Source organism: Euprymna scolopes, chromosome 36 (assembly GCF_053919585.1).
Source record: "Euprymna scolopes isolate OS-2025 chromosome 36, ASM5391958v1, whole genome shotgun sequence".
Classification (NCBI taxonomy): domain Eukaryota; kingdom Metazoa; phylum Mollusca; class Cephalopoda; order Sepiida; family Sepiolidae; genus Euprymna; species Euprymna scolopes.
In genome coordinates, this window is record NC_136517.1 from 1,006,081 (window position 1) to 1,030,088 (window position 24,008).

General features: G+C 36.8%; 1 protein-coding gene and 1 long non-coding RNA gene across 2 annotated transcripts in view; both read right to left on the minus strand.

The window, feature by feature from the left end:
* Positions 1 to 206: 206 nt before the first annotated feature.
* On the minus strand, positions 207 to 1,787 carry LOC145260281 (uncharacterized). The gene is made up of 2 exons (XR_013864268.1): positions 1,130 to 1,787; positions 207 to 1,066 (listed from the first exon to the last, which is right to left on the minus strand). It is a non-coding gene; the product is annotated as an uncharacterized LOC145260281 (long non-coding RNA).
* A 223-nt stretch (positions 1,788 to 2,010) lies between these two features.
* The window catches only part of LOC145260278 (golgin subfamily A member 5-like), an 87,888-nt gene continuing 65,890 nt past the window's right edge, over positions 2,011 to 24,008 (minus strand). Inside the window, exons 11-15 of the mRNA XM_080118115.1 lie at positions 23,760 to 23,909; positions 23,103 to 23,178; positions 17,275 to 17,371; positions 11,012 to 11,075; positions 2,011 to 2,183 (exon numbers count right to left, since the gene is read on the minus strand). Coding sequence (XP_079974241.1) covers positions 2,121 to 2,183; positions 11,012 to 11,075; positions 17,275 to 17,371; positions 23,103 to 23,178; positions 23,760 to 23,909 — 450 coding nt within the window. The 3' untranslated portion in view covers positions 2,011 to 2,120. The remainder of the gene's footprint in view (positions 2,184 to 11,011; positions 11,076 to 17,274; positions 17,372 to 23,102; positions 23,179 to 23,759; positions 23,910 to 24,008) is intronic.

A 24,008-nucleotide genomic window follows, 5' to 3' on the forward strand; every position in this document is an offset into this window, starting at 1 on the left:
ATGCCAGAAAGTCTTCTACTCTAATAATTTCTTCCCTAGGACTGCTGGACTTTGGAATTGCCTTTCAGATACCTGCTTCCCTGACTGTACTGACATGCAGAAGTTCAAGTATAATGTAAACAGACATCTTGCTACTCAACTCCCTACATAGTATCTCTGCAAATTATGTTCCAGATAGTAGCCATCAAAGTCGCACATTGTCTTCTTTGGGTGAAAATGTAATTTAAAAAAAAAAAAAAAAAAAAAAAGATTTGTAATTGGAACAGAGCAAATTGAAGACAACAGATGTTGCACATGCAAAGAACTCATTATCTTTTCAGATAGAGTTTTATCGTCATCACATTTTGCTTTGCCTGTTTTACATGAAGGCATGTGTTGGACCACTTTAAGAAATTGACGTTCAAATTTATCTTTGATCAAGATTTTATTTCTCGTTTTTCATCGTTATCAATTCCTGCCACGTTTTCATTGGCGTACCTTTGTAAACTAAACCTGCTACATTTAACTCAAGAATTCTAATCCATTCTTTCAACAAATTTATTCTTTTGCACACATCTTCCTTTGCCCACATTTAATCTTCCTAGAAGTCAGTCATATCATTTCTCTCCATGAAATGCATGTCTTCAACCTTCACATGCCTGATAGACTTTTCCCTTTGTCAACAATGGTAATGTGCTGCTGATTAGTAATGACAGAAGTTCCTTTAACAAAACTCCATCCATTCCTAATTCCTGCAATCACACCAGCACCTGCTCCACTCCAATGCTATCACCAAGATAACAAAACTTTGACAATGTCAAGAGTTTTTTTATTTTTAGAATCCTTTGAAATGAAGCTTCATAATTTGTGCATTCATTCAGGGTCTGTGGCGTAGTGGATAAAGATGTTGAGTCTCTATGGTTCCAGGTGAGCATTGTTTGAAGATAACGGTTTCAATCCTACCCAAAGCAGACCAGAGGATTAGTTGGCGGAAACGTACTGAAACAACACGTTCTAACCAACTCAACGCATGTAACAATTCACAATTGTACTCTTTTGGATTTAATTTGCCTGTTTCATCCACAACCTTCAACATTTCACCCACAACCTTCAACATTTCATCCACAACCTTCAACATTTCATCCACAACCTTCAACATTTCACCCACAACCTTCAACATTTCACCCACAACCTTCAACATTTCCGCTACAACATTTGAGGGTTATCCAGCCTTCATCGTGCTTACTCACAGCTTCCTATACCATTCCTTTCTCAATTCAAACAAAATACAGCTTCAGTAACTTCTAGATTTTTATGATTATATGAAAAAACATCAACATTCAACAATTTCTCATCATAACATTTCCTTGTTCATTTGTTGCAAACACTTCATTGTTATTCCGAATACATTTTTCTCCAACAATACCCATATTTATCATGTTTAGCTATCCTGAATATTTCATTCTTCTGGTCACCTATTCATAATGAATCTAGAAACTTGGTTTTCTCAATATAACAATAAATCACATTTTACTGCAGTTTCACGGTAATATCAGCTAATTGAGTGAACAGACACAATACCAATTTTTTTTTTTTACTTTTGGAAAAATTGCAGGTTGTGTTTAAAACCCATGTATGGTTTTTCACTTTGATTTTGTCTAATGTCACCAAAAATTATTTGCATATTCATGTCTTTATTGGGCATTATCTTAATTATTCGTTTGAACTTTAGAAGATTTCTGAAGAAGTAAAAATTTTTACAATTTCTTATGTTTGATGTGTCTGTGCCGATAGCAATGATAAATATATATTAGAAGACGTTAATTAAAATCATATCGGTCAGCCAGATGAGGCACCAAGAAAAATTGTTGTACATAAATAATATCTGGCAAAGCAAACAATTATTATTAATTCCAGATTAGAAAATAATCACACAAAAAAAAAAAAAAAAAAAAAAAAAAGAAAAAATGGGAAAAAAATTTTTTTAAGTTAAAAATTTCTCTTAAAATTAAAAAAAAAAAAATTGGGGGATTTTGAACGAAGTTTGGTCATCAGTTCCATAAATAATGTATTTTTTTTTAGAATATATATAACCCATACATACATACATACATATATACATCTGTACACATCGATTGCAATTATAAATGAATTTCTGGTTTGTAAGTCAGCAAAACAATCATCACCCACAGATGAAGTAAAGCCTGGAAAAAAAATAAATAAATAAATAAAACATCGAAATGATATTCATTATCTACTAGCTGAAATATTCATCCTAGAAATAGAATAGGGTCATAATATTGAGACAGCCTGGGTAGGATAACCTAGTCATAAGCAGGATAACCTAGTCAAAAGCAGAATAAATCTGATTTTCATGCCTCTAAGACTCAACTCTAAAATATTTCAACAAAAAAAAAATCAGCTCACAACATTCATATAGTAATTTCTACATTGCTCTGTCTATTTCAGCCTTCACATAAAGAATTACTTTTAAAAAGAACTATTGAACTACTTATTTCTTAAAATTAGTTGTATAGCATAATAGTAGGTAAAATAATTTTATTTATTTTGAACAAACTAATTACAATGTTGTTTTAATGAAGTTATACAAGCAGCTGCTTATTTAATCATGAACAATTGATTTTTTAACGCAAGTTTATTATTTTCTATTTAACTCATTTGTTAAAAAATTAACTAAAAATTTAAAATCTGCTCATCCTTCGGCTAACATTCACATTTGCGGTGACTTCAATGTCCACAATGTGGAATGACTGACCCACTCAAATAAGACCGATGACGATGGGAGGTTCTGTCATGATTTTGGCACTGCCTATGACCTCATTCAGATTGTACACGAACCCACCCATGTGCCCAATACTACCGGTCAGTATGCAAGCCTTCTAGACCTTTTCCTCACAACTTCTCCTGAGCTTTGTTCACGTTCCGTTCTATCTCCTCTGGGATCTTCAGACGTACCTCTCCACCGTACTGTATACCGATACTCTACGGCTGACTGGGATAACTTCCATACATTCATATCTGATCTACCTCTGCATTCCATGTTTAAAAAGGATGTGTCTTCCATAGTATCAGACCTGACTGAATGGTTAATTGTAGGCATAGACCAATTCATACCATCCAAAAAATTCCAACAAAAACCTAACAACCAGCCATGGTTCTCCCAGAATGTGCTGCTGCCATCGCGCACAGATATCACTTTTTCCATAGCTACCAACGTAATAGATGTACTGAGACTAAAGCTGCTTTCAGGACTGCCAGCAACCACTGTAAAAGAGTAATAAAAAATGCAAGAGAGCTATATGCTCAGTCTGTTAAATCCAAAGTAGCTGAGCAGCGCCTTGGTTCCCACCAGTTCTGGCAAATAGCAAACAGGATCTTGAACAGAAGTGTGCATTCTTTCCCAACCATCATCAATGGACCTAAGGTCATCTCGTCAGCATCAGACAAGGCCAAACTATTTGTCAAGAACTTTGCAGCTAATTCTACCCTTTGCGACGAAGGCCATCAACTCCCCGTATTTCCTCCTATAACAGACAACACGCTATGCAACATACAAATATCTGTGTGTGAGGTTGCCAAGTTAATCAAGAACCTTGATTCCAGTAAAGCAACTGACCCTGACAGCATTCCAGTTATAGTGTTGAAAAAGCTTCAACTAGAACTTGCCCCCATACTTACAAAACTGTTTAAGCGTTGCCTTAAGGAGAAGTGTTTTCCAACACCTTGGAAAACCTCATTAGTATGCTCTGTATTTAAGAATTCAGGTGAAAAGTCATCTCCCTCTCAGTACAGACCAATAAGTCTCCTGTGTGTCATGAGTAAGTTGCTGGAATCCATATTAAATAGAGAAGTAGTCAACCACCTCAGCAGAAACAACCTTCTTAGTAACATGCAATATGGTTTCCGCTCCGCAAGATCTACAGCAGATGTGCTAATGGATTAATCTCATAGGATTAGTGAATCTCTTGACAAAGGCTTCCTTTCCAGGGCAATTGCTCTTGACATATCAAAGGCCTTCGATAAGATATAGCATAAGGGCTTACTTCACAAGATTTCCAGCTATGGTATATCACTGGTAATGTTTTCTCAATTATTAAATCATTTCTCTCCGATAGGCTCATAAGAGTTGTGGTTGATGGGCAGAAATCAGAGGCCCACAGTATTAATGCTGGAGTTTCTCAGGGGTCCATCGTGAGCCCAACTCTCTTCCTGATCTACATCAATGATTTCCCAAAACACATACTTAAATCATTCGTTGACGTCTATGCTGATGACACGACCATCTATGGCAACATATCAAAGGCCGTAAATGACAAGGTTCTCTCTAATTCTCTCTCTTCTGATCTTGAGCGCGTGATACAGTGGGGGAAGAGGTGGCTGGTTACTTTTAATGCATCCAAAACCAAGCTTCTATCTTTACATCATCAACACTGATCCCCATCTGGCATCAATTGAAATGGATGGCTCTCGTCTTGGGGAGGCTCCATGTTTTGACAAGCTTTTGGGTCTGACCTTTACTCCTGATCTGGAATGGAACACGTACATCAGGTCTGTTGCCAAGGACGCTGGGAAAATTGTGGGATCCTTCTACTGCTCCAGAAGATATCTCACTACTGATGTAATTCTCTATCTGTATAAAAGCCAAGTACGTCCAAGGATGGAGTACTGCTGCCATATCTGGGCAGGAGCTGCTAAAAGCAGCCTATCCTGCCCTGACAGAGTACAAAATAGACTTCGTAGCTTATTTTTATTGCTACTTCCATGGCAAGTGCTCATCTGAGCTCCAATCTCTCGTCCCCCCCTCGCCAATCTTTCACGAGAAACACCCGTCTGGCTGAAACTACTGTCAATAATTTTCCCCACTCTTTATCTGTGCCTAAATCCAGATGTAGCGACAGCCAAGAGAGAATTTACTGAAACCACTAAAAAACACATCGAAGCACAAAAATTGGGAAATCGTGACTTCTGGAAAATCTACAACAGTGTAGTAAATAATGGGCAATCAACAATTCCCCCACTAACCAACAATCACAAGGTTGTTTGCTCAGCAACTGACAAAGCTAATATGCTTGCTAGCCGGTTTGCCTCGAACTCCACACTGGACCCTTCCAACCACCCCCTGCCTGACTTTCCTTTGTGGACAGACGCCATGCTAGACGATCTAAAAATCACCCCTGCTCAGGTACATGCTATCATAAAAAATCTTGACACTTCAAAAGCATGTGGACCTGATCTCATCCCAGCTGTGCTCAGCCGAAGTAGCTCCAGTTCTCTCCAAACTCTACAACAAATGCCTTAATGAATCCTGCTTTCTGGGCTGCTGGAAAACCGCTTCTGTGGTACCAATATTCAAAAATTCTGGCGAAAGAACTGACCCATCAAATTATCGCCCCATTAGCCTCCTCCCACTTTTCACCAAAATATTTGAGACCATAATTAACCATGCTCTAGTCTGGCACCTTACAGATGTTAAACTTCTGACTGACAAACAATATGGATTTAGACAAGCCCGTTCCACAGCTGACATCCTCACTATAATCTCTGAACGTATATATCATTCACTGGACAAAGCGGGGGAGGGAAGAGCGGTAGCTCTAGATATATCTAAGGCTTTTGACAGGGTATGGCACAAGGGTCTCCTCAGGAAAATTAAATCATACGGTATCACTGGTAGAATACTTAGCATAATTAAATCCTTCTTAGATAAGAGAAAAATCCAGGTTGTCCTTGACGGTCGAACATCTAAATTTTTTTTTTTTTTTTTTTTTTTTTTTTTATTATATTTTCACCCCAAACAAGGCACATTGCCACTTTGGTGTAGGGGGCTACTATCAGGGGAAACATCTACTGGGGCACTATGTAGGGATTAGGGCAGCGAGATGTTGGTTCACGTTGCACTTGAACTTATGCATGTCAGTACAGTTGGGGAAGCAGTGACCTGGAATGGAATTCCAAAGTCTAGCAGTTCTGGGGAAGAAACTACTGGAGTAGAACGATCTTTTACATCTAGGGATCTCTACAGTGTGGGGGTGGGATTTTGCAGCTTGTCGGGTCTGTCGAGGGTGTTCACGTCGTGGGGGCACAAGTGCTTGCAGTTCTTCAGAGCATTCACCATTATAATACTTGTAGAACAGGCAGAGGGATGCAACGTTTCGACGATGGGACAGAGGCTGAAGTTTTGATGCCAGTTTAGGGCCTATCAGATTTGCGACTCTCTTTTGAACCCTGTCAAGGAGAGAGAGACTAGTAGCCGATGCACCGGCCCAAATATGACAGCAATACTCCATACATGGGCGAATAGTGGCCTTATAGAGGTACAGGATACTTTCGGGTGTTAGAAGTTTTCTAGCACGGTAGAGAGAGCCCACCTTCCTCGCAGCGGCCCTGGCAATGCCCTCGATGTAATTGTTCCAGCTCATGTTTCCTGTGAACGTTAGGCCAAGGAGCTTGAAAGACGTACTCTCAGCTAAAGAGTTGTTGGCCATTGCTATAGGTGGTAGAGAAGGTTTCCTGTAATTATTGAATGAAACCAGTTTTGTCTTGGTGGCATTGAACGTTACCATCCATTTTTGTCCCCATTCCACTACTGATTTGAGGTCATCCTCTAGTGTTTCTGCCATTACTTTAGATATATGTTCATTTGTTTTCCTGTCGTGCCTGCTATAGAGTGTGGTGTCATCAGCATATATACCCATCTCAGAGGCAATTTTATCGGGGAGGTCATTTATAAATATCAGGAACAGCAGAGGACCAAGGATAGATCCCTGGGGCACTCCGGCATTTATATTATATTGTTTAGACGTACGACCGTCGAGGACAACCTGGATTTTTCTCTTATCTAAGAAGGATTTAATTATGTTAAGTATTCTACCAGTGATACCGTAAGATCTAATCTTCCTGAGGAGACCCTCATGCCATACCCTGTCAAAAGCCTTAGATATATCTAGAGCTACCGCTCTGCCCTCTCCCGCTTTGTCCAGTGAATGGTATATGCGTTCAGAGATTACAGTGAGGATGTCTGCCGTGGAACGGGCTTGTCTAAATCCATATTGATGGTCGGTCAGAAGTTTAGCATCTGTAAGGTGCTGGACTAGAGCATGGTTAATTAAGATCTCAAATATTTTGGCAAAAAGTGGGAGGAGGCTAATAGGACGATAATTTAATGGGTCAGTTCTTTCGCCAGAATTCTTGAATACTGGTACCACAGAAGCAGTTTTCCAGCAGCTCGGAAAGCAAGATTCATTAAGGCATTTGTTGTAGAGTTTGGAGAGAACTGGAGCTACTTCGGCTGAGCACTTTTTTAATAGCACAGCAGGGATGAGGTCGGGTCCACATGCTTTGGAAGTGTCAAGGTTTTTTATGATAGCATGCACCTGAGCAGGGGTGATTTCCAGATCGTCTAGCTTGGCGTCTGTCCGCATAGGAAAGTCAGGTAGGGGGTGGTTTAAAGGGTCCAGTGTAGAGTTGGAGGCAAACCGACTGGCAAGCATGTTAGCCTTCTCGGTTGCTGAGCAAAGAACCTCGTGATTGTTGGTTAGTGGGGGAATCGTTGATTGCCCATTATTTACTACACTGTTGTAGATTTTCCAGAAGTCACGAGTTCCTAATTTTTGTGCTTCGATGCGTTTTTTAGTGGTTTCCGTAAATTCCCTCTTAGCTGTCGCTATTTCTTTCTTAACGTTACTTCTAGCTTCTATGTACTTTTGTCTGTTTGAACTGGACTTATGTCCGTTAAACCTTCGGAATGCATGCTGCCTTTGAGCAATCGCAGTTGCGCAAGTCGAAGTAAACCATTGGGGAGAGTGGGGCTTGCTATAGAATTTCCGCATGGGAACATGCGCTTCGATTGCAGTTTTGAACCATTCAGTGGTCTCAGTTGCACACTGTTCAGCAGGAAGAGAAAAAATATTTCCCCATGGGGCGTCTCTGATAAGATCTCTGATAGCTTCCCAGTCAGCCTTTTTATAATATCTGGTTGTTTTGAGCACTGGCTCATCAGTTTTGGGTCTAGAGTTTAGGGCGATTTCAACCATTATTACCGCATGATCAGCGTTCCCAAGTGGGCTGTCGGATTTCGTTACACAATCATCAGGAATTGTGGTCAAAAACAGATCTAATAGTGATGCGTGTTGTTCTTCCTGATCAGGGAAGCGGGTTGGAAAAGTAACAATTTGCGATAGGGAGTGAGATATAGAGAAGCTATGAGTTGCGCTGCCTGCTGCATCTGTGTGAGTAGAGAATCCAAGCCAGTTTTTGTGATGGACATTAAAGTCATCAAATACATGTACTTGTGCGCTAGTGTCGAGGGAGAGTACTGTATCTATGCTGTCAGAGACTTTGTTTATTATGGTGCAGTCTTGGGTCGAAGGAGAGCAGTAGAGAAATAGTGTGATATAAATGCGGGAGTGCCTCAGGGGTCTATTCTTGGACCTCTATTGTTCCTGATATTTATTAATGACCTCCCCGACAAAACTGCCTCTGAGATGGGTATATATGCTGATGACACTACACTCTATAACAGGCATGACAGGAAAACAAATGAACACATATCTAAAGAAATGGCAAAAACACTAGAGGATGACCTCCAATCTGGAGTGGAATGGGGACATAAATGGATGGTCACATTCAATGCTGCCAAGACTAAACTGGTTTCCTTCAATAACTACAACAAACCTTCTCTGCCACCAATAGCAATAGCCAGTGACTCCCTGTCTGAGAGTACATCTTTCAAACTGCTTGGCCTAACGTTCACAGGAAACATGAGCTGGAACAATTATATTGAAAACATTGCCAGGGTCGCTGCAAAAAAGGTAGGCTCTCTCTACCGTGCTAGTAAACTACTGACACCTGAAAGTATCCTGTACCTCTATAAGGCCACCATTCGCCCATGTATGGCATATTGTTGTCATATTTGGGCTGGTGCATCTGCTGCTAGTCTCTCGCTCCTAGACAAGGTTCAAAAGAGAGTCGCCAATCTGATAGGCCCTGAACTGGCATCTAAACTTCAGCTTCTGTCCCATCGACGAAACGTTGCACCCCTCTGCTTGTTCTACAAGTATTTTAATGGTGAATGCTCTGACGAACTGCAGACACTTTGCCCCCACGACGCAGACACCCTCGACAAACCCAACAGGCAGCTAAATCCCACCCCCACACAGTAGAGATCCCTAGATGTAAAAGATCTTTCTACTCCAGTAGTTTCTTCCCCAGAACCGCTAGACTCTGGAATTCCATTCCAGGATCCTGCTTCCCTAACCGTACTGACATGCAGAAGTTCAAGTGCAACGTGAACCGACATCTTGCTGCCCAAATCCCTACATAGTGCCCCAGTAGTTGCTGACCCTGATAGTAGCACCCTGCACCAAAGTGGCAATTTGCCTTGTTTGGGGTGAAAATGTAATAAAAAAAAAAAAATAAAAAAAATAAGTAAGACACTCTATCAAACCCCCAATACTAATGATTACTACAATACTATCTCATTGATCACTGTACACGCAATAATCCTTATCCCTGAGTGGCCTCCGGGCCTTGATAAGTGGTGACCTCCATGTAAAAAAAAAAATTAAAAAAATTAATTGTAATGGGTCTTTAAAACAAATAAGAAAAACAGTTCTTTTGAAAACAAAAATTACTTTAAAAACTTGCATTAAAAATATCAGTAATAACAATAGTGGGTAAACTATGAACTAATTTTATATCTATATTTACAGTAAAGGGAGATCAATTTACTTTCTTCTGTTTGGTCTATTTTTCACTTTTGTTAAAGAGGACACATCTTTTTTTTTACATTTCAGTCACGTAAATTATAAGTCATTCAATTGGGGTGTGATGGCGGTCAGAGCAATTATGATGAAAGAAATTATGATGAAAGAAATTATGATGAAACGCTCAGAGTATCCCTACTGTCCACATCCATATACGCAAACTTGAGCTACAGTTTTACATCCATTTGTATCTTTCTTAGGTTAAAGAAATCATATGTAAATTAAACAAAAGAATAAATAATTTTTACCGATATTCTATTTTATTGTTGGAACTGATAACCATTTCTTATTACTTTACACGAAAGAACTATTGGTTCAGGATGTGACATTTCTGAATTTTTGAGATCAGGATTGGTTTTTTATATTATTTGGATTCATCAGACTACTGTTCTCATCTTGTGTGTCATTTTCACAACGTTTCAGTCAATGTAATCTCTGAACTTCAGGTGTATCTTGTCAAACTCAAATGTTTCTGTCAAACTCGAGGAATTTGGACGGAATTTCAAACGGAACCCTTTATTTATTAATGGGAGTAGCATGTTCTTGTTCCATTAGCCATGACTGGATAGAGGTCCTAAGTAATTTGCAATTATATTTTTCGGTCGTCCACACTGAGAATTGAATCTTCAACCTGCAGGAGAATATCACTTTTACAATCGATTTTTCAAGTACTCTAACCACAGCGCCATGGATCCTTGCGAAAGGACCCGTAACGCAGAGGTTAAAGTACTTGGAAAAATCAAGTGTAAAAGTGAGATTCTCACTTTGGGCAACCGAAAAATACAAATGCAAATTACTTAGAACCTCTACCCACTCATGGCTGACAGAACAAGAGCATACTACTCCCATAGTTCAGGGTGCGTATTACTAAAATGGAAGCGCGCTTTCATGTCTCCATGTCGTTGTCTGACAAAACATAATAGGCATCCAAGTTTGCTGAGGATTACACAGAGTGTTTATTATGTTCACGCATTTATTATGTTTATGCGTTTAGTGTTTTACGCACTATTTACACTATCAAATGTTTGTTTTCTCAGGTCCACAAAAACTTTGCATCATGCAATGTATTATTTACACACTTTTTCTGAAGCTGTTGGACAGAAAAGATTTTATATGTTGTGCCATAAGTGGATCTAAAACTGCTCGGGCTTAGATAACTGATACACACACTGACCTAATGAGCTGTTTGGTAAAACACACACACAAAAAATAATAATAGCTGTGACAAATAAACCATTGCTACTTACCATGTAGACAATTACAAAAACTCTCGCAATCGGATAACGACGAAGGAATACTCCCAATCGTACACTGAAGAAAATGTACAAAAGATGATTTATGATTATTAAAAATTATGTGCGTGTGTATATATATATATATATAAACAAAATAAACAAATTACAATGGCCTGTATTCCAAATTTCAAGATGTTGTCCATCTTACAATTTATTCCTTTAAGTATGTTGACAAGCACAATTCTTGACAGCACCTGTTTTGTAGCGCAAAATCATTAATTTAATTATATTAATCAATGAATATATTTTGCCCTTAACTCACCTATCAATTTATTAAAATAAATGCATATGGCATGATTACAAAATCTGAAAATTAGGAGAGAAGTTGCAAGGATTTTTTCATTTTTTTTTTCTTTTATTAGGACATGTCTGAATTTTTAATTTGTCATATGCTCTGTAATTACATTGAGTTTCACAAATTAAAGGATTAATTAAAGGTGAACTATAATCAAAAAAACATTTCCATATATATATATATATATATATATATGTTTAAAGGTACAAAAATTATACAAACATTTAAACAATCACACATGACAGGCTAATCAGATGCACTGCTACTTGTGTGAATAGTATCTTCTATTTTAATTTTTTTGTATCAACATTAAAAAAAAAAGGTGGTATATCTATTAGTGGCCCGGCAAGGCCACAGGAAAGACAACTAAACAAAATTCATCTGAAAGCAGCAAAACTAAAGCTTGCCTGCCAGGACACTATATATATACAAACATAGGCAAATGTGGGCATATTTTATTGGTTTGAAAATATAGGTTCTTTTTAACCAATTGTCATAAAATTTTAACCGTAGGATAGTATTACAATCTTCAAAAAGCCTACACATTTTCATGTAGTTTTGTTCCATAGAACCAATGATATGAGCATTTCAATATTCAATTTGGCTATGGGTGTGTATGTATATATAAGGAGCTGCTAAAAACAGCCTATCCTGCCTTGACAGAGTACAAAATAAACTTCGTGGCTTAGTGGGGGATGCCCTTTTCTCTACCCTGCAACCTTTCTCCCACAGAAGAGACGTTGTGAGCCTATCCTTGTTTTATCGTTATTTCCATGGCAAGTGCTCGTCTGAGCTCCAATCTCTGCCCCCCCCCTCGCCAATATTTCACGAAAAGCACCTGTCTAGCTGAATCCACTGTGAAAAATTTCCCCCACTCTTTATCTGTGCCTAAATCAAAACGTGGATTCCATGAACAAAGCTTCTTTCTTAGAACTCCACGCCTGTGGAACTCTGTTCCCTCTGCCTGCTTCCCACCTGACTACAACTTGGATGTGTTCAAGTCCAACGTTAACAAATTCCTAATGAACCGCCCCCTTAAGTAAACACTTCATTAAATCTCCACACTAACGTACTGTACTTGCAATAACCCTGATCCCTGAGTGGCTTCCGGGCCTTGAGAAGTGGTGACCATCATGTAAAAAAAAAAAAAATGGCACCTCTTTTGGGAATTTTATAAGTTCAAATTCTCAGTGATTATTGATCAGAATTTAACAAATAAAGGCTTGTTGGAAAGTTAATGATCCGAATTGTGTAATGGGCTATGTGACATTTGCCCTTAAGGTCGCACACTAAGAGGATCGTCCATCACCCAGAGCCTATTTATGGCACTTTTTTACAGTCGTAAAAAGTTTCAATCATAATCATTTATTTTCCTATTTTTGCATATGAATTACAAAATATCTGGGACGGACACACACACACACACATATATATATATATATATATATATATATATATATATATATATATATATATAACCATAGAAGAGTATTATAGTCTTCAAAAAACCTGCAAATTTTCATGAAGTTTCGCCCCATAGAACCAAAGGCATGAGCATTTCAATATTCCATTTGGCTACTAGTATAGATATATTCCCATATGTGTATATATATTTTCCCAAAACTTCTGGCCTTGATGGAGCGGAAACTAAAACTTGCTGCTATGGTTTCAAATGATCTGAAATAACAGCAAGGGGAAACTCAATTCCAAATATTTCTCATATGGTATCTCCCCTCTTTGGTTTTCATACATAAAGTAAATTTCACAGTGTATAAGGATTATTTGATACTGGAGATATTCATAATCGTACCCTATTTCAAAAAGAGGAGAGATAGGGGAGAAATATTTGGAATCAAGTCTTCCCTTGCTGTTATTTTAGATCATTGAAAATATAACAGCAAGTTTTGGTCTCCCCTCCATCAAGGCCAGAGGTTTTGGGAAAATATATATACACATATGGGAATATATCTATACTAGTAGCCAAATGGAATATTGAAATGCTCATGCCTTTGGTTCTATGGGGCGAAACTTCATGAAAATTTGCAGGTTTTTTGAAGACTATAATACTTTTCTATGGTTATATATATATATATATATATATATATATATATATATATATGTGTGTGTGTGTGTGTGTGTGTGTGTCTGTCCCGCAAGCCAGCTTCAATTTTATTGCTTTGGTTGTCTCCCCTGTGGCCTTGCCAGGTCACTAACATGCATACATATATATATTAGCAATACACATGAAAAAATTGAAATAGCTTAAAATATTTCAATATTAGTATCTGTAGAAAGAGCTTGATGAGCTAAGAAAGAATCTTTTTTTAATTTTTAAAATCCAATTAAAATTAAGGAAGTTATGACTATTTTTGTGCCTCATACATTTGGATATTTTCCCCTCTTTAAGACCATATGTGTTTTGTCACATTTTTTGCACTACTTTTTCAGTAAAAATACTATATCTATATATGTTTAAACAGAAGACTAAGCAATGAAATTTTCCATATGTGTATTTTTGTGCTAGGAATTAGAATACGCTACTGAAAATCTCCAGAAAGTAATGGTTTCCAAATAATCTACAGTAAATGCACATAAATATGCTGCAATTCCTTAAAAATGCCATGTATTCATTAAAAGAAAATAAGTTAGAGAACTCAAAGCTGAATTGTAATGCATTTTATGCACAAATAACTGAAATCTAAATCTAGGACTGTTTAAAAATGAATATATTTCTTTGGAATTATTTTAGATTAATACCTTCCGTTAACCCCTGACCCTATCTGACCACCTCTCCAAAATATGCGATTTTATCTTTGTAGGCAATTACGTATGAATATCTTGAAAAACTTTAATGGAAGATAAACAAGTATTATTTTAGAATTTAATGTAAAATGATTCCCCATTTTTAGCCATTTTAGCGTTTTAGGGCAGTTAACCATTTTTTTTTCTATAGGAGATTTTTGTTTCTAAAGACGATTATGTGTGATTTTAAGAGGGTCTTTGTGCAATTATGAGATGGTGGGGAGGTTGCCACTCTGGCTTTGGGTTAATGATAGAGCTAAGGAAAATTATGTGAAGACTTGATAGAAACAACAAAAACAATTTTAGAATTTAGAGTGAAGGTTAGTTTTACATAAATTTAATGTAAAATAAGTCATCATTTCGAGACGATTCTAGCGTTTTAGGACAGTTGACCAATTTATTTTTTTATGTGCACTTTTCTTTAAGGAAGGATCTTTTTTTTTTTTTTTTTTTTTTGTTTAGATACTTATATCTTATATGTAGCTTACCAAGGAACGTTGTTTGGTGAGAAGCTTGCCACTTGGACTTAACATTATTGTTAGGGTTAAAGAAAGTTTTAGGAGGAGGAGGCTTGCCACTCGTACCTAGGGTTAGATGTAGGATTAAGGAAGTTTTTTTTTTAAGAGAGTGTTTGACACCCATATTTATGGTTAGTGGGTCATAATTATTGGCTTTTGTAAATGTTATGCCTTAGATTTTGGACATCAAATCACTTTTAAATATGTAAACTTACATAAATGAGGAGTGTGAAACTTAACAAGAATTACGACAAATAGACAAAAATAAATTTCATTTAAAACAAATGACGTCACTAAGAGAAAACGTGACGTTTGGAAAACTTATGAAGTATTTTTTGCCCACTTATTTAAATATCGAAAAACACTTTTTGCTAAAGCTAACAAATCGTTCACAAATTTTGGATAAATTTGGTTTTTATTTTCAATTACATTTCTTGTCCAAGTGACACATTATTTTGCTAAACTTTCCAGTTTAAGACGTTTTTTATTTCTCTACCTGGACTTCGGGTCAAGATCACAGTGCAGTATTCTGATGCTACACTTCGCCTTTTCTGTCAGTGAAGGAGAAATCCTTCATGACTGAGACAATTTTTATGTTTGTTTCTATCCAGATTGACCCGTTTTGGGAAGCTGAATTTTCCTCACATTAAAAACTGACCTTGTGTCTGCCCTCGCGGGGAAGCAATTAAATAGAAACTTAACTTGAAACTAAGCGCCTCCTACAAATATTTAAATATTGATTTTGCATTTTTTTTTATATAATCGAGTAGATTAGTTTCCATTTGATTATAATCTGCTGAAAAATTTGTAAAAAAGACAAAAAAAAATATTTCACATTTTCGTTTTTTTTTTTAAAACAAAACACTGTTTAATTCACCGTAAAAAACTAATGTAATGGATAAAAGTGCAAACATGTTACATATTTACAAAACTTATTTTCTTGTCTTTTGAACTGTATTTTAAAAATTTGACCTAAAATAATGCCGGACTGGTTGGGATGGCTTTAATTATATATTCTGATAACCAAATAGCTCTAATTAAGCTAATTATGTTCTGATAATATGAGTTCCAATTAAATATGTAAGAACATTTTTTTATATCCATATTTTCATTTTTTTAATTATTAATTCGTTCTGGAATAAAAAACAAAACCAAAAAATGTTTGTTTACAGCAATACTATGGTTTGGTTTGATTTTGTTTAACGGCATATCAACCCTTTTCAGGTTATTTAATGCCAAACTCAGAATTAAAAAAAAAAAAAAAAAAAATTATATGTATTCAAAGAACTTTATGCCTTCAACTATCTATCTATTCTGATTACTTCAATAGTTTTGTTTGTTTTAATATCTAACAATCTCTTTTTTTGTTTTTTTAAGTCTTAACAACAATACTATCGCTGATATTAATGCTGCTGCTGCTGCTTCCACAGATCATTTTGAGATACTTTTCTAAAATAGATCTTTTTTTTTCCAGGTATCATGATTTTAAATTGCTCGGTACCACAAGAGAAAGCAGGTTTTAATTTTATATTTAACGGATAAATATAGTAAAAAAAAAACTGATTTATTTAACAGTAGGTGTCCAAAGAAATTTGTTTTCAAAATTTTCCATATTCGTCATGTTGAAGTCTTTTCTTTTAACACAACAAAAAAATGAGTTCTCAACAGAATTTTGGACACCCAAATCTACTAAAAGTGATATCTCTTCTAGTTAATTTCCGACTTTCATGAAGAAATTCTTAAGAGAAATGCTGTATGATCATTTACAAATCAGTAGGGGTCCTTACAAAATCTTATCGAAAACGCTGTTTTATGATGTTAACATTTTTTATAATTTTATTTGTTTAAAACTCTTAAAATATATAATGTACATTATCATTTATTAATTCATTTGAAAGTATTCATTTTTGAACAAAACGGTGGTATTTTGAGGACTTCAGGTACTTTGGTTTTTAAAACATGACGATTTTAGCAGAATCCCTTTGAAATCTGTAATTATCCAAAGCATTTTATCATCCGTGTGTATTGCTATATATATATATATACTAACATTTCAGCCCGGCGTTGCCCGGGTGTTTAGAGGTGTATGTTGAGCAAAAAAAAGCAGTCAATTTTTTTAACTTTGACCCCTATTATGACCCCTTAACATTTATTGTTTGGGGCTCAAATCAAATTAAGTTAGATCCATGTCCAAGGAACCTATATCTAAAATTTCAAGTGTTTATACCCAAAATTGGTGGAGGAGTTTGGTAGAGTTCTCAAAGGTCCAATCGTTGAACTTCGACCCTTTAACAGCCAAATTTTTAGCCAAAAATGGATTACAAAGATTTTCCCAAATCTCAGTACCCTGTATATCAAATTTCGAGTCTGTAGTATAGACTAAAAATTGACAGTTATTGCAGAGGGAAATGTGCACAGGCACACACATGTTCACTTATATATATATATATATATATATATATATATATATATATATATATATATATACACAAACCAACTAATCTAAATGAATGGATCGATGTTAAAAGATATACTTTGTTCATTTCGAGGGATGTTAATCTTTCATGCAGACTTCCATCAAAATGGGAAAAACTACTTACCTGAATCGGTCAATCGTATTTGCAGCTCTCTTCATTTTTCGCGTCATTTCATGGTCCGTGGCAACTTCTCGCAGAAACATTGGAAGTCTCTGTCTCACTAGAAGTACATTAACAAAAGAAGCAACGTTGAAAGATCAAAATGCAATAAACACTATATGCGCAACATAAAAAAAGGGCTTTTATTCAATTTGATTACTTGATCACTCACTGGCAAGAGTGCAGATCTGGACAGATTATTGTTACCATAAAGACATTGTAACCAAAACATCTCTTTATCATCTCAGGTACATTATTATTCGGTAGAGGGAGAGGAGGAGCATCTATTTTTTTTTTTTTTTTTACTCACGTTCACCCCAAAACAAGGCGTATCACCACTAATTGGGACCATGCTTAGGAAAGATTAACAAGATGTTGGTTTATGTGGATTTAAACTTTTGCATATCAGTAGTCAGGAAGGCAGGTAGCAGGAAGGAAATTCCAAAGTTTAGCTGTTCGAGAGACGAAACTATTAGAGTAGAAAGCTTTCTGGCGTTTAGGGACCTCAACAGTAAAGGGGTTTGATTTTATTGCTAAGCGAGTTTGTCAAAGGATACGTACGTTGAGAGGGAACAAGTGCAACGAGTTCATCATCATTAAGTATTTTAATTATTAAGTATTTTAATCATTAAGTATTTTAATCATTAAGTATTTTAATTATTAAGTATTTTAATTACATGTGCATTTTTCTAAACAAATGTTCATCCTCTCATCACTTTCATTTATCTGTTTTTATCTTCGTCCGTTTCAAATTCGGTGACAACTTACACACTGTCTTCACCCTTCCCATCAAGGCCACATTACTATACAACAATACGAGGTGCCTTCAATAAGTTTCCAGACTGTTTTTGTACAGGCATTTAAAATTGTCGTAGACTCTTGAACATTCAATATGTTATGGCTATACATTGTAGGAGATGACTGACCAATTTTTATGATTTCAGGTTCAAATGAACAGCTATAGTAGGAATTGGAATACATCCTACTTAAGCCTGGTTTTCACAGCTGGTGAATTTCAAATGCAATCTGGACGTGAGAACACTTTAGAAGAATGATATGCAATAAAATTCTGTTTTAAACTTGGAAAAAAAACCACAAAAACGTATGGAATGCTTCAGACTGCTTTTGGACCATCTTGCATGAATTGAGCATGTTTTTAATTGGCATAAGAGATTCAAGGATGGCAGGGAGTCTGTGAGGAATGATGAGAGGTGTGGGAGGAGTAACGTGGTCAGAACACCACAGTTGATTGGCTAAATAAAGAATTTCATAGATAAGGACCATCATGTGTCTATAAAGACAATAAATGCACAGTGATGTCAGTGTAGGAATTGTACACACAATTATTCATGAGGAACTGAAGATGCAGAAGATTTGTACAAAGTCTGTCCCAAGAGTGCTCAGAGAAGATAAGAAAGTAACATGGATATCAAGACAGTTCCTCACTCTTCTTATAGTCCATATCTTGCTCCTTGTGACTTTTGATTATTCCTTAAGCTCAAGGAAAACCTAAGAGGCTGTCCTTATGAGACAATTGAGGAGATAAAAGAGGCTGTGATGAAGGTCATTGCCATGCTCACATAAAAGGACTTCTATGAGGTCTTCTAAAAAGGAGTTGGAACAGTACAAGTGCATTGCAGCCAGAGGAGATTACTTCAAAGGGGACTAGAGTTTCGTGTGTGTACTATCAATAAAAGTGCCCATACAAAAAAAAAAGTCTGGAAACTTTTTGAAGGCATTTCGTTATATACAAGGCAAATATAAATATCTTATAGTAATGTCATAATCTGTTTAGATTCTTTGGAGGTTATTAATATAATTTTTTTTTTTTTTTTACATAGGCATCCCCACTTATCAAGGCCAAGAGGCCACTCGAGGATAAGGGTTAAAGAGTGTACAGTAGAAATTGGACAATATAGTAATTGTTAGTAATGGAAATTCGGTAAATTTGTTAACAAGTGGGACGCCTCATCAAGAACTTGTTTTCGTTAGACTAACTAATTATGAGACTAACAGATTAAAAGATAAAAATATCTCCTTCTGGATGGTTGACTGGATCTGTCTGGAGTGAGACTGGTGCTGACTCTTTAGAGGTCATCTATCTGTTACCAATAATTAATGCAAAGACATTGTAATCAAAGCATATAGCTCTTAGGTACATTATCCGGACAGAGAGAGAGAAAACGAGTGGGGACGCCTACCATTGACTATTTCTCAGAGCATTTTTACTTTTTTTAAAATTTTACTTCAGTTAGTTTTTAGAGATCAAGGGAGCTAACTCCTCCTGGAGTTAGCTCCCTTGATTCTATTACGATTTAAATTTCTATCCAAATGCTTTTTTAAGGATAGATGTTGTTCCCTTCATGGCTGCTATCTGTATTTCGCTACAGCTCAGACTTCCAGGGATTGAAGTTTCTTTTTTATTAAGCCAGTTGCTCCTATCACAACCGATATAACATTTATTTATTTCAGAGACCATGTCATTTTTAGATCATTCTTCAGGTCCTGATATTTTGTTATCTTTTCCCACTCAGCTCTATTAAGGCCATAGTCATTTAAAATTGATGAGTGCAATTCTTTCAGGCTTGTTCCATATCGCAATGTCTAGTTAAATAGCCTTGTCTTTTATTTTTATTTATTTATTTTTTTTTTTTACATGGAGTTCACCACTTATCAAGGCCCAATGGCCACTCGGGGATAAGGGTTATTGTGTGTACAGTAATCAATGGGATAGTGGAGCAATAGTATTGGAGAATTGATAAAGTGTCATTACTTAAGGAGGCGGTTCATCAGGAATTTGCTTGTGTTAGACTTGAAGACATCTAGGTTGAAGTCAGGAGGGAAACAGGCAAGCGGAACAGAGTTCCACAGGCGTGCAGTTCTAAGAAAGAAGCCTTGTTCATGGAATCTATGTTTTCATTTAGGCACAGATAAGGAGTGGGGAAAATTATTGACGGTGGTTTCAGCTAGTCGGGTGTTTTTTGAAAAAGATTGGCAAGGGGGGACCAGAGAATGGAGCTCAGACGAGCACTTACCATGGAAATAACGATAGAACAAAGACAGGCTCGCTACATCTCTTCTGTGGGAAAGAGGTTGCAGGGAAGAGAAAAGGGCATCCCCACTAAGCCACAAAGTCTATTTTGTACTCTATCAAGGCAGGATAGACTGTTTTTAGCAGCTCCTGCCCAGATGTGGCAGCAGTACTTCATCCTTGGATGTACTTGGCTTTTATATAGATAGAGAATTACATCATTAGTGAGATATTTTCTGGAACGGTAGAAAGATCCCACCATTTTCCCAGCGACCTTGGCCACAGACTTGATGTATGTGTTCCATTTAAAATCAGGAGTAAAGGTCAAACCCAGAAGCTTGTCAAAACACGGGGCCTCTCCCAGACGAGAGCCATCCATCCCAATTGATGCCAGATGGGGATCAGAGCGTTTATGATGTAGAGATAGGAGCTTGGTCTTAGATGCATTAAAAGTAACCAGCCACCTCTTTCCCCACTGTACCACGCGCTCAAGATCAGAGGAGAGAGAATCAGAGAGAACATCATCATTTACGGCCTTTGATGTGTTGCCATAGATAGTAGTGTCATCAGCATAGATGTCAACGAAAGCTTTTAGTATGTGTTTTGGTAGATCTTTGATGTAGATCAGGAAGAGAGTTGGACCCAGTATGGACCCCTGAGGGACTCCAGCATTAATACTGTGGGCCTCTGATTTCTGCCCATCAACCACTACTCTTATGAGCCTATCAGTGAGAAATGATTTAATGATCGAGAAAACATTTCCAGTTATACTGTAGCTGGAAATCTTGTGTAGTAGGCCTTTATGCCAAACATTATCGAAGGCCTTTGATATGTCAAGAGTAATTGCCCTAGAAATGAAGCCTTTGTCGAGAGATTCACTAATCCTATGAGATATAACCGTTAGCACATCTGCTGTAGATCTAGCAGAACAGAAACCATATTGCGTGTCGCTAAGAAGGTTATTTCTCTTAGGAGTCACCACTTATCAAAGCCTGAAGACCCTTATCCCTGAGTGGCTTCCGGGCCTTGATAAGTGGTGATCACTGTGTAAAAAAAAAAAAAAAAAAAAGAAAGATGGTTAACTACTTCTCTCTTTTATGTATCTGCCCTTGTGTATGTCTTTGTCACATTTCCAGTGGATATTATCGGTGATTCGATGATCTGTCAAGCTGCATCTCTCTACAGATCTTCCAATAAGGAGATATTTACAGTTTGTTGTGGCGAGCAGTGTAAACACCATTTACCAATAGGATTTGGCATCCAGACATTAAGTGACTCAGGTTCTGAATTGCTGATTGGCAAATCCTGCATGTGTGCTCTGTTGTATTTCTAAACAAATGCTAAATGACAGTTTTGTCAATTTCATTTGTGTGCTTTTATTTATGCTGATTTCAAACTTGATGACAACTTATACAGTCTTTATCCTCAACAAGGCCACTTCAATATGTTTTGTTTTGTTTTCTCTTAGGAGTCACCACTTATCAAAGCCCGAAGACCACTTGAGAATAAGTCACCACTTATTAAGGCCAAAAGGCCAGTCAAGGATAAGGGTTAATGAATGTAAGGTGGTAGTGTAGTAATCGTTAATGGTGTACATTGGGTACAATATGATTATTTATGGGGACGGCTCAACAAGAACTTGTTTACATTGGATTTGAAGGCTACCATGTTTTTTTTTTTTTTTTTTTTTACACAGTGGTCACCACTTATCAAGGCCCGGAAGCCACTCAGGGATAAGGGTTATTGCAAGTACATTACGTTAGTGTGGAGATTTGATGTAGTGTTTACTTAAGGGGGTGGTTCATTAGGAATTTGTTAACATTGGACTTGAAGATATCCAAGTTGTAGTCAGGTGGGAAGCAGGCAGATGGAACAGAGTTCCACAGGCGTGCAGTTCTAAGAAAGAAGCTTTGTTCATGGAATCCATGTTTTGATTTAGGCACAGATAAGGAGTGGAGGAAATTTTTCACAGTGGATTCAGCTAGACTGGTGTTTTTCGTGAAAGATTGGCGAGGGGGGGACCAGAGATTGGAGTTCAGACAAGCACCTGCCATGGAAATAATGATAAAACAAGGATAGGCTCGCAACGTCTCTTCTGTGGGAGAGAGGTTGCAGGGTAGAGAAAAAGGCATCCCCCACTAAGCCACGAAGTCTATTTTGTACTCCGTCAAGGCAGGATAGGCTGTTTTTAGCAGCTCCTGCCTAGATATGGCAGCAGTATTCCATCCTTGGACGTACTTGGCTTTTATATAGATAGAGAATTGCATCAGTAGTGAGATATCTTCTGGAGCGGTAGAAGGATCCCACCATGTTGTATTCAATAGGGAAACAAGTCAGCGAAACAGTGTTCCACAGGCGAGCAGTTCTGAAAAAGAAGCTTTGTTCATGGAATATGCATTTAGATTTAGGTACAGATCGAGAGTGGGGGAAATCGTTTATAGTGGTTGTAGTAAGTGAAGTGTTTTTGTGAAAGTTTGGCAACGGGGAACCATAGATTGGAGTTCAGTCAAGCACTTGCCATGAAAATAATGATAAAGCAGAGACAGGCTAACAGCCTTATATATTATTGTTATATTAAACATTTATTATTGTTACATATTAAACATTTATTATTGTTACATATTAAACATTTATAAATAAAATTTATTAAAAAATATGAAGCAAACTTTTAAAATTAATGTTAGATGCAAACTCTGATTTATTAAAGACATCAAACGCACGCAAAAAAAAAGTAGAATCAAAATTTTACTTAAAATCTTACCATCATCGTCTTCGTTAACATGGATGGCAGAAGAATTGGTTCGCCCAATGGACAACTGGACATCTTTGTACTGTTGCTGAAATTAAAAAAAAAAAAATAAAACTAATTTTGATAGGCAAATTATCGTCATATTCAGTTTAATGTCATTTTTTTCTTTGCTTGTGCATTAAAATAAAAAGCAAAGAGTATATTTTTAAAACGGTTAAGTTGACAGAATGACGTTATATTCGATAATTGACAATTCATGTAATGAAGCCGGGTTGAACGTTGGTAGTTTCTCGTCAGCCAGAAAACAACTCGCAACACCTAAGCTGTAGACAGAGGAGGAAGCAGGAAGGGGCGGATTCAATAGTGGGGTTGTGTGAATGTCGCTTTCTGACTGCTGACTTGTGCTTTCCCTGCCTGTAAATATATATATATATATATGTGTGTGTGTGTGTGTGTGATCTGTTTCCTAACACATGTTTCGACCCGAAACTAAGTTTGTCTGCCACCATTTCCTTACAGCGGACGCATGCTAATCATGGTCATTTATTTCTTTGTCTCTCCATATCAATCAAATCATTATTAGTTTAATAAAGATCTTAAGGAATAAATTTACTACCCCCCCCATACTTTTATTAGTTATTTAAAAAAAAAAAAATTATGTTTAATTACTTCAAGTCGTTCTAGTTGAAGTCCCAATGAATTCTTTTCTGTGCTGATCGCTTCCAGCATCGTCTGCTTTTGAATGAGGCTTTCCGTCAGTGTCCGCACTCTGGACTCGAGTTCATCTTCCGTTGTTGAACACAAATTTTTCGTAGTCAACTGAAAACAATGAAAGACAAAATAAAAGAGAAACTGTTTACAAAATAAAGATGAAAAAAAAAATACCTATTCAAGATTTATTATATTTGTTAAGTTATT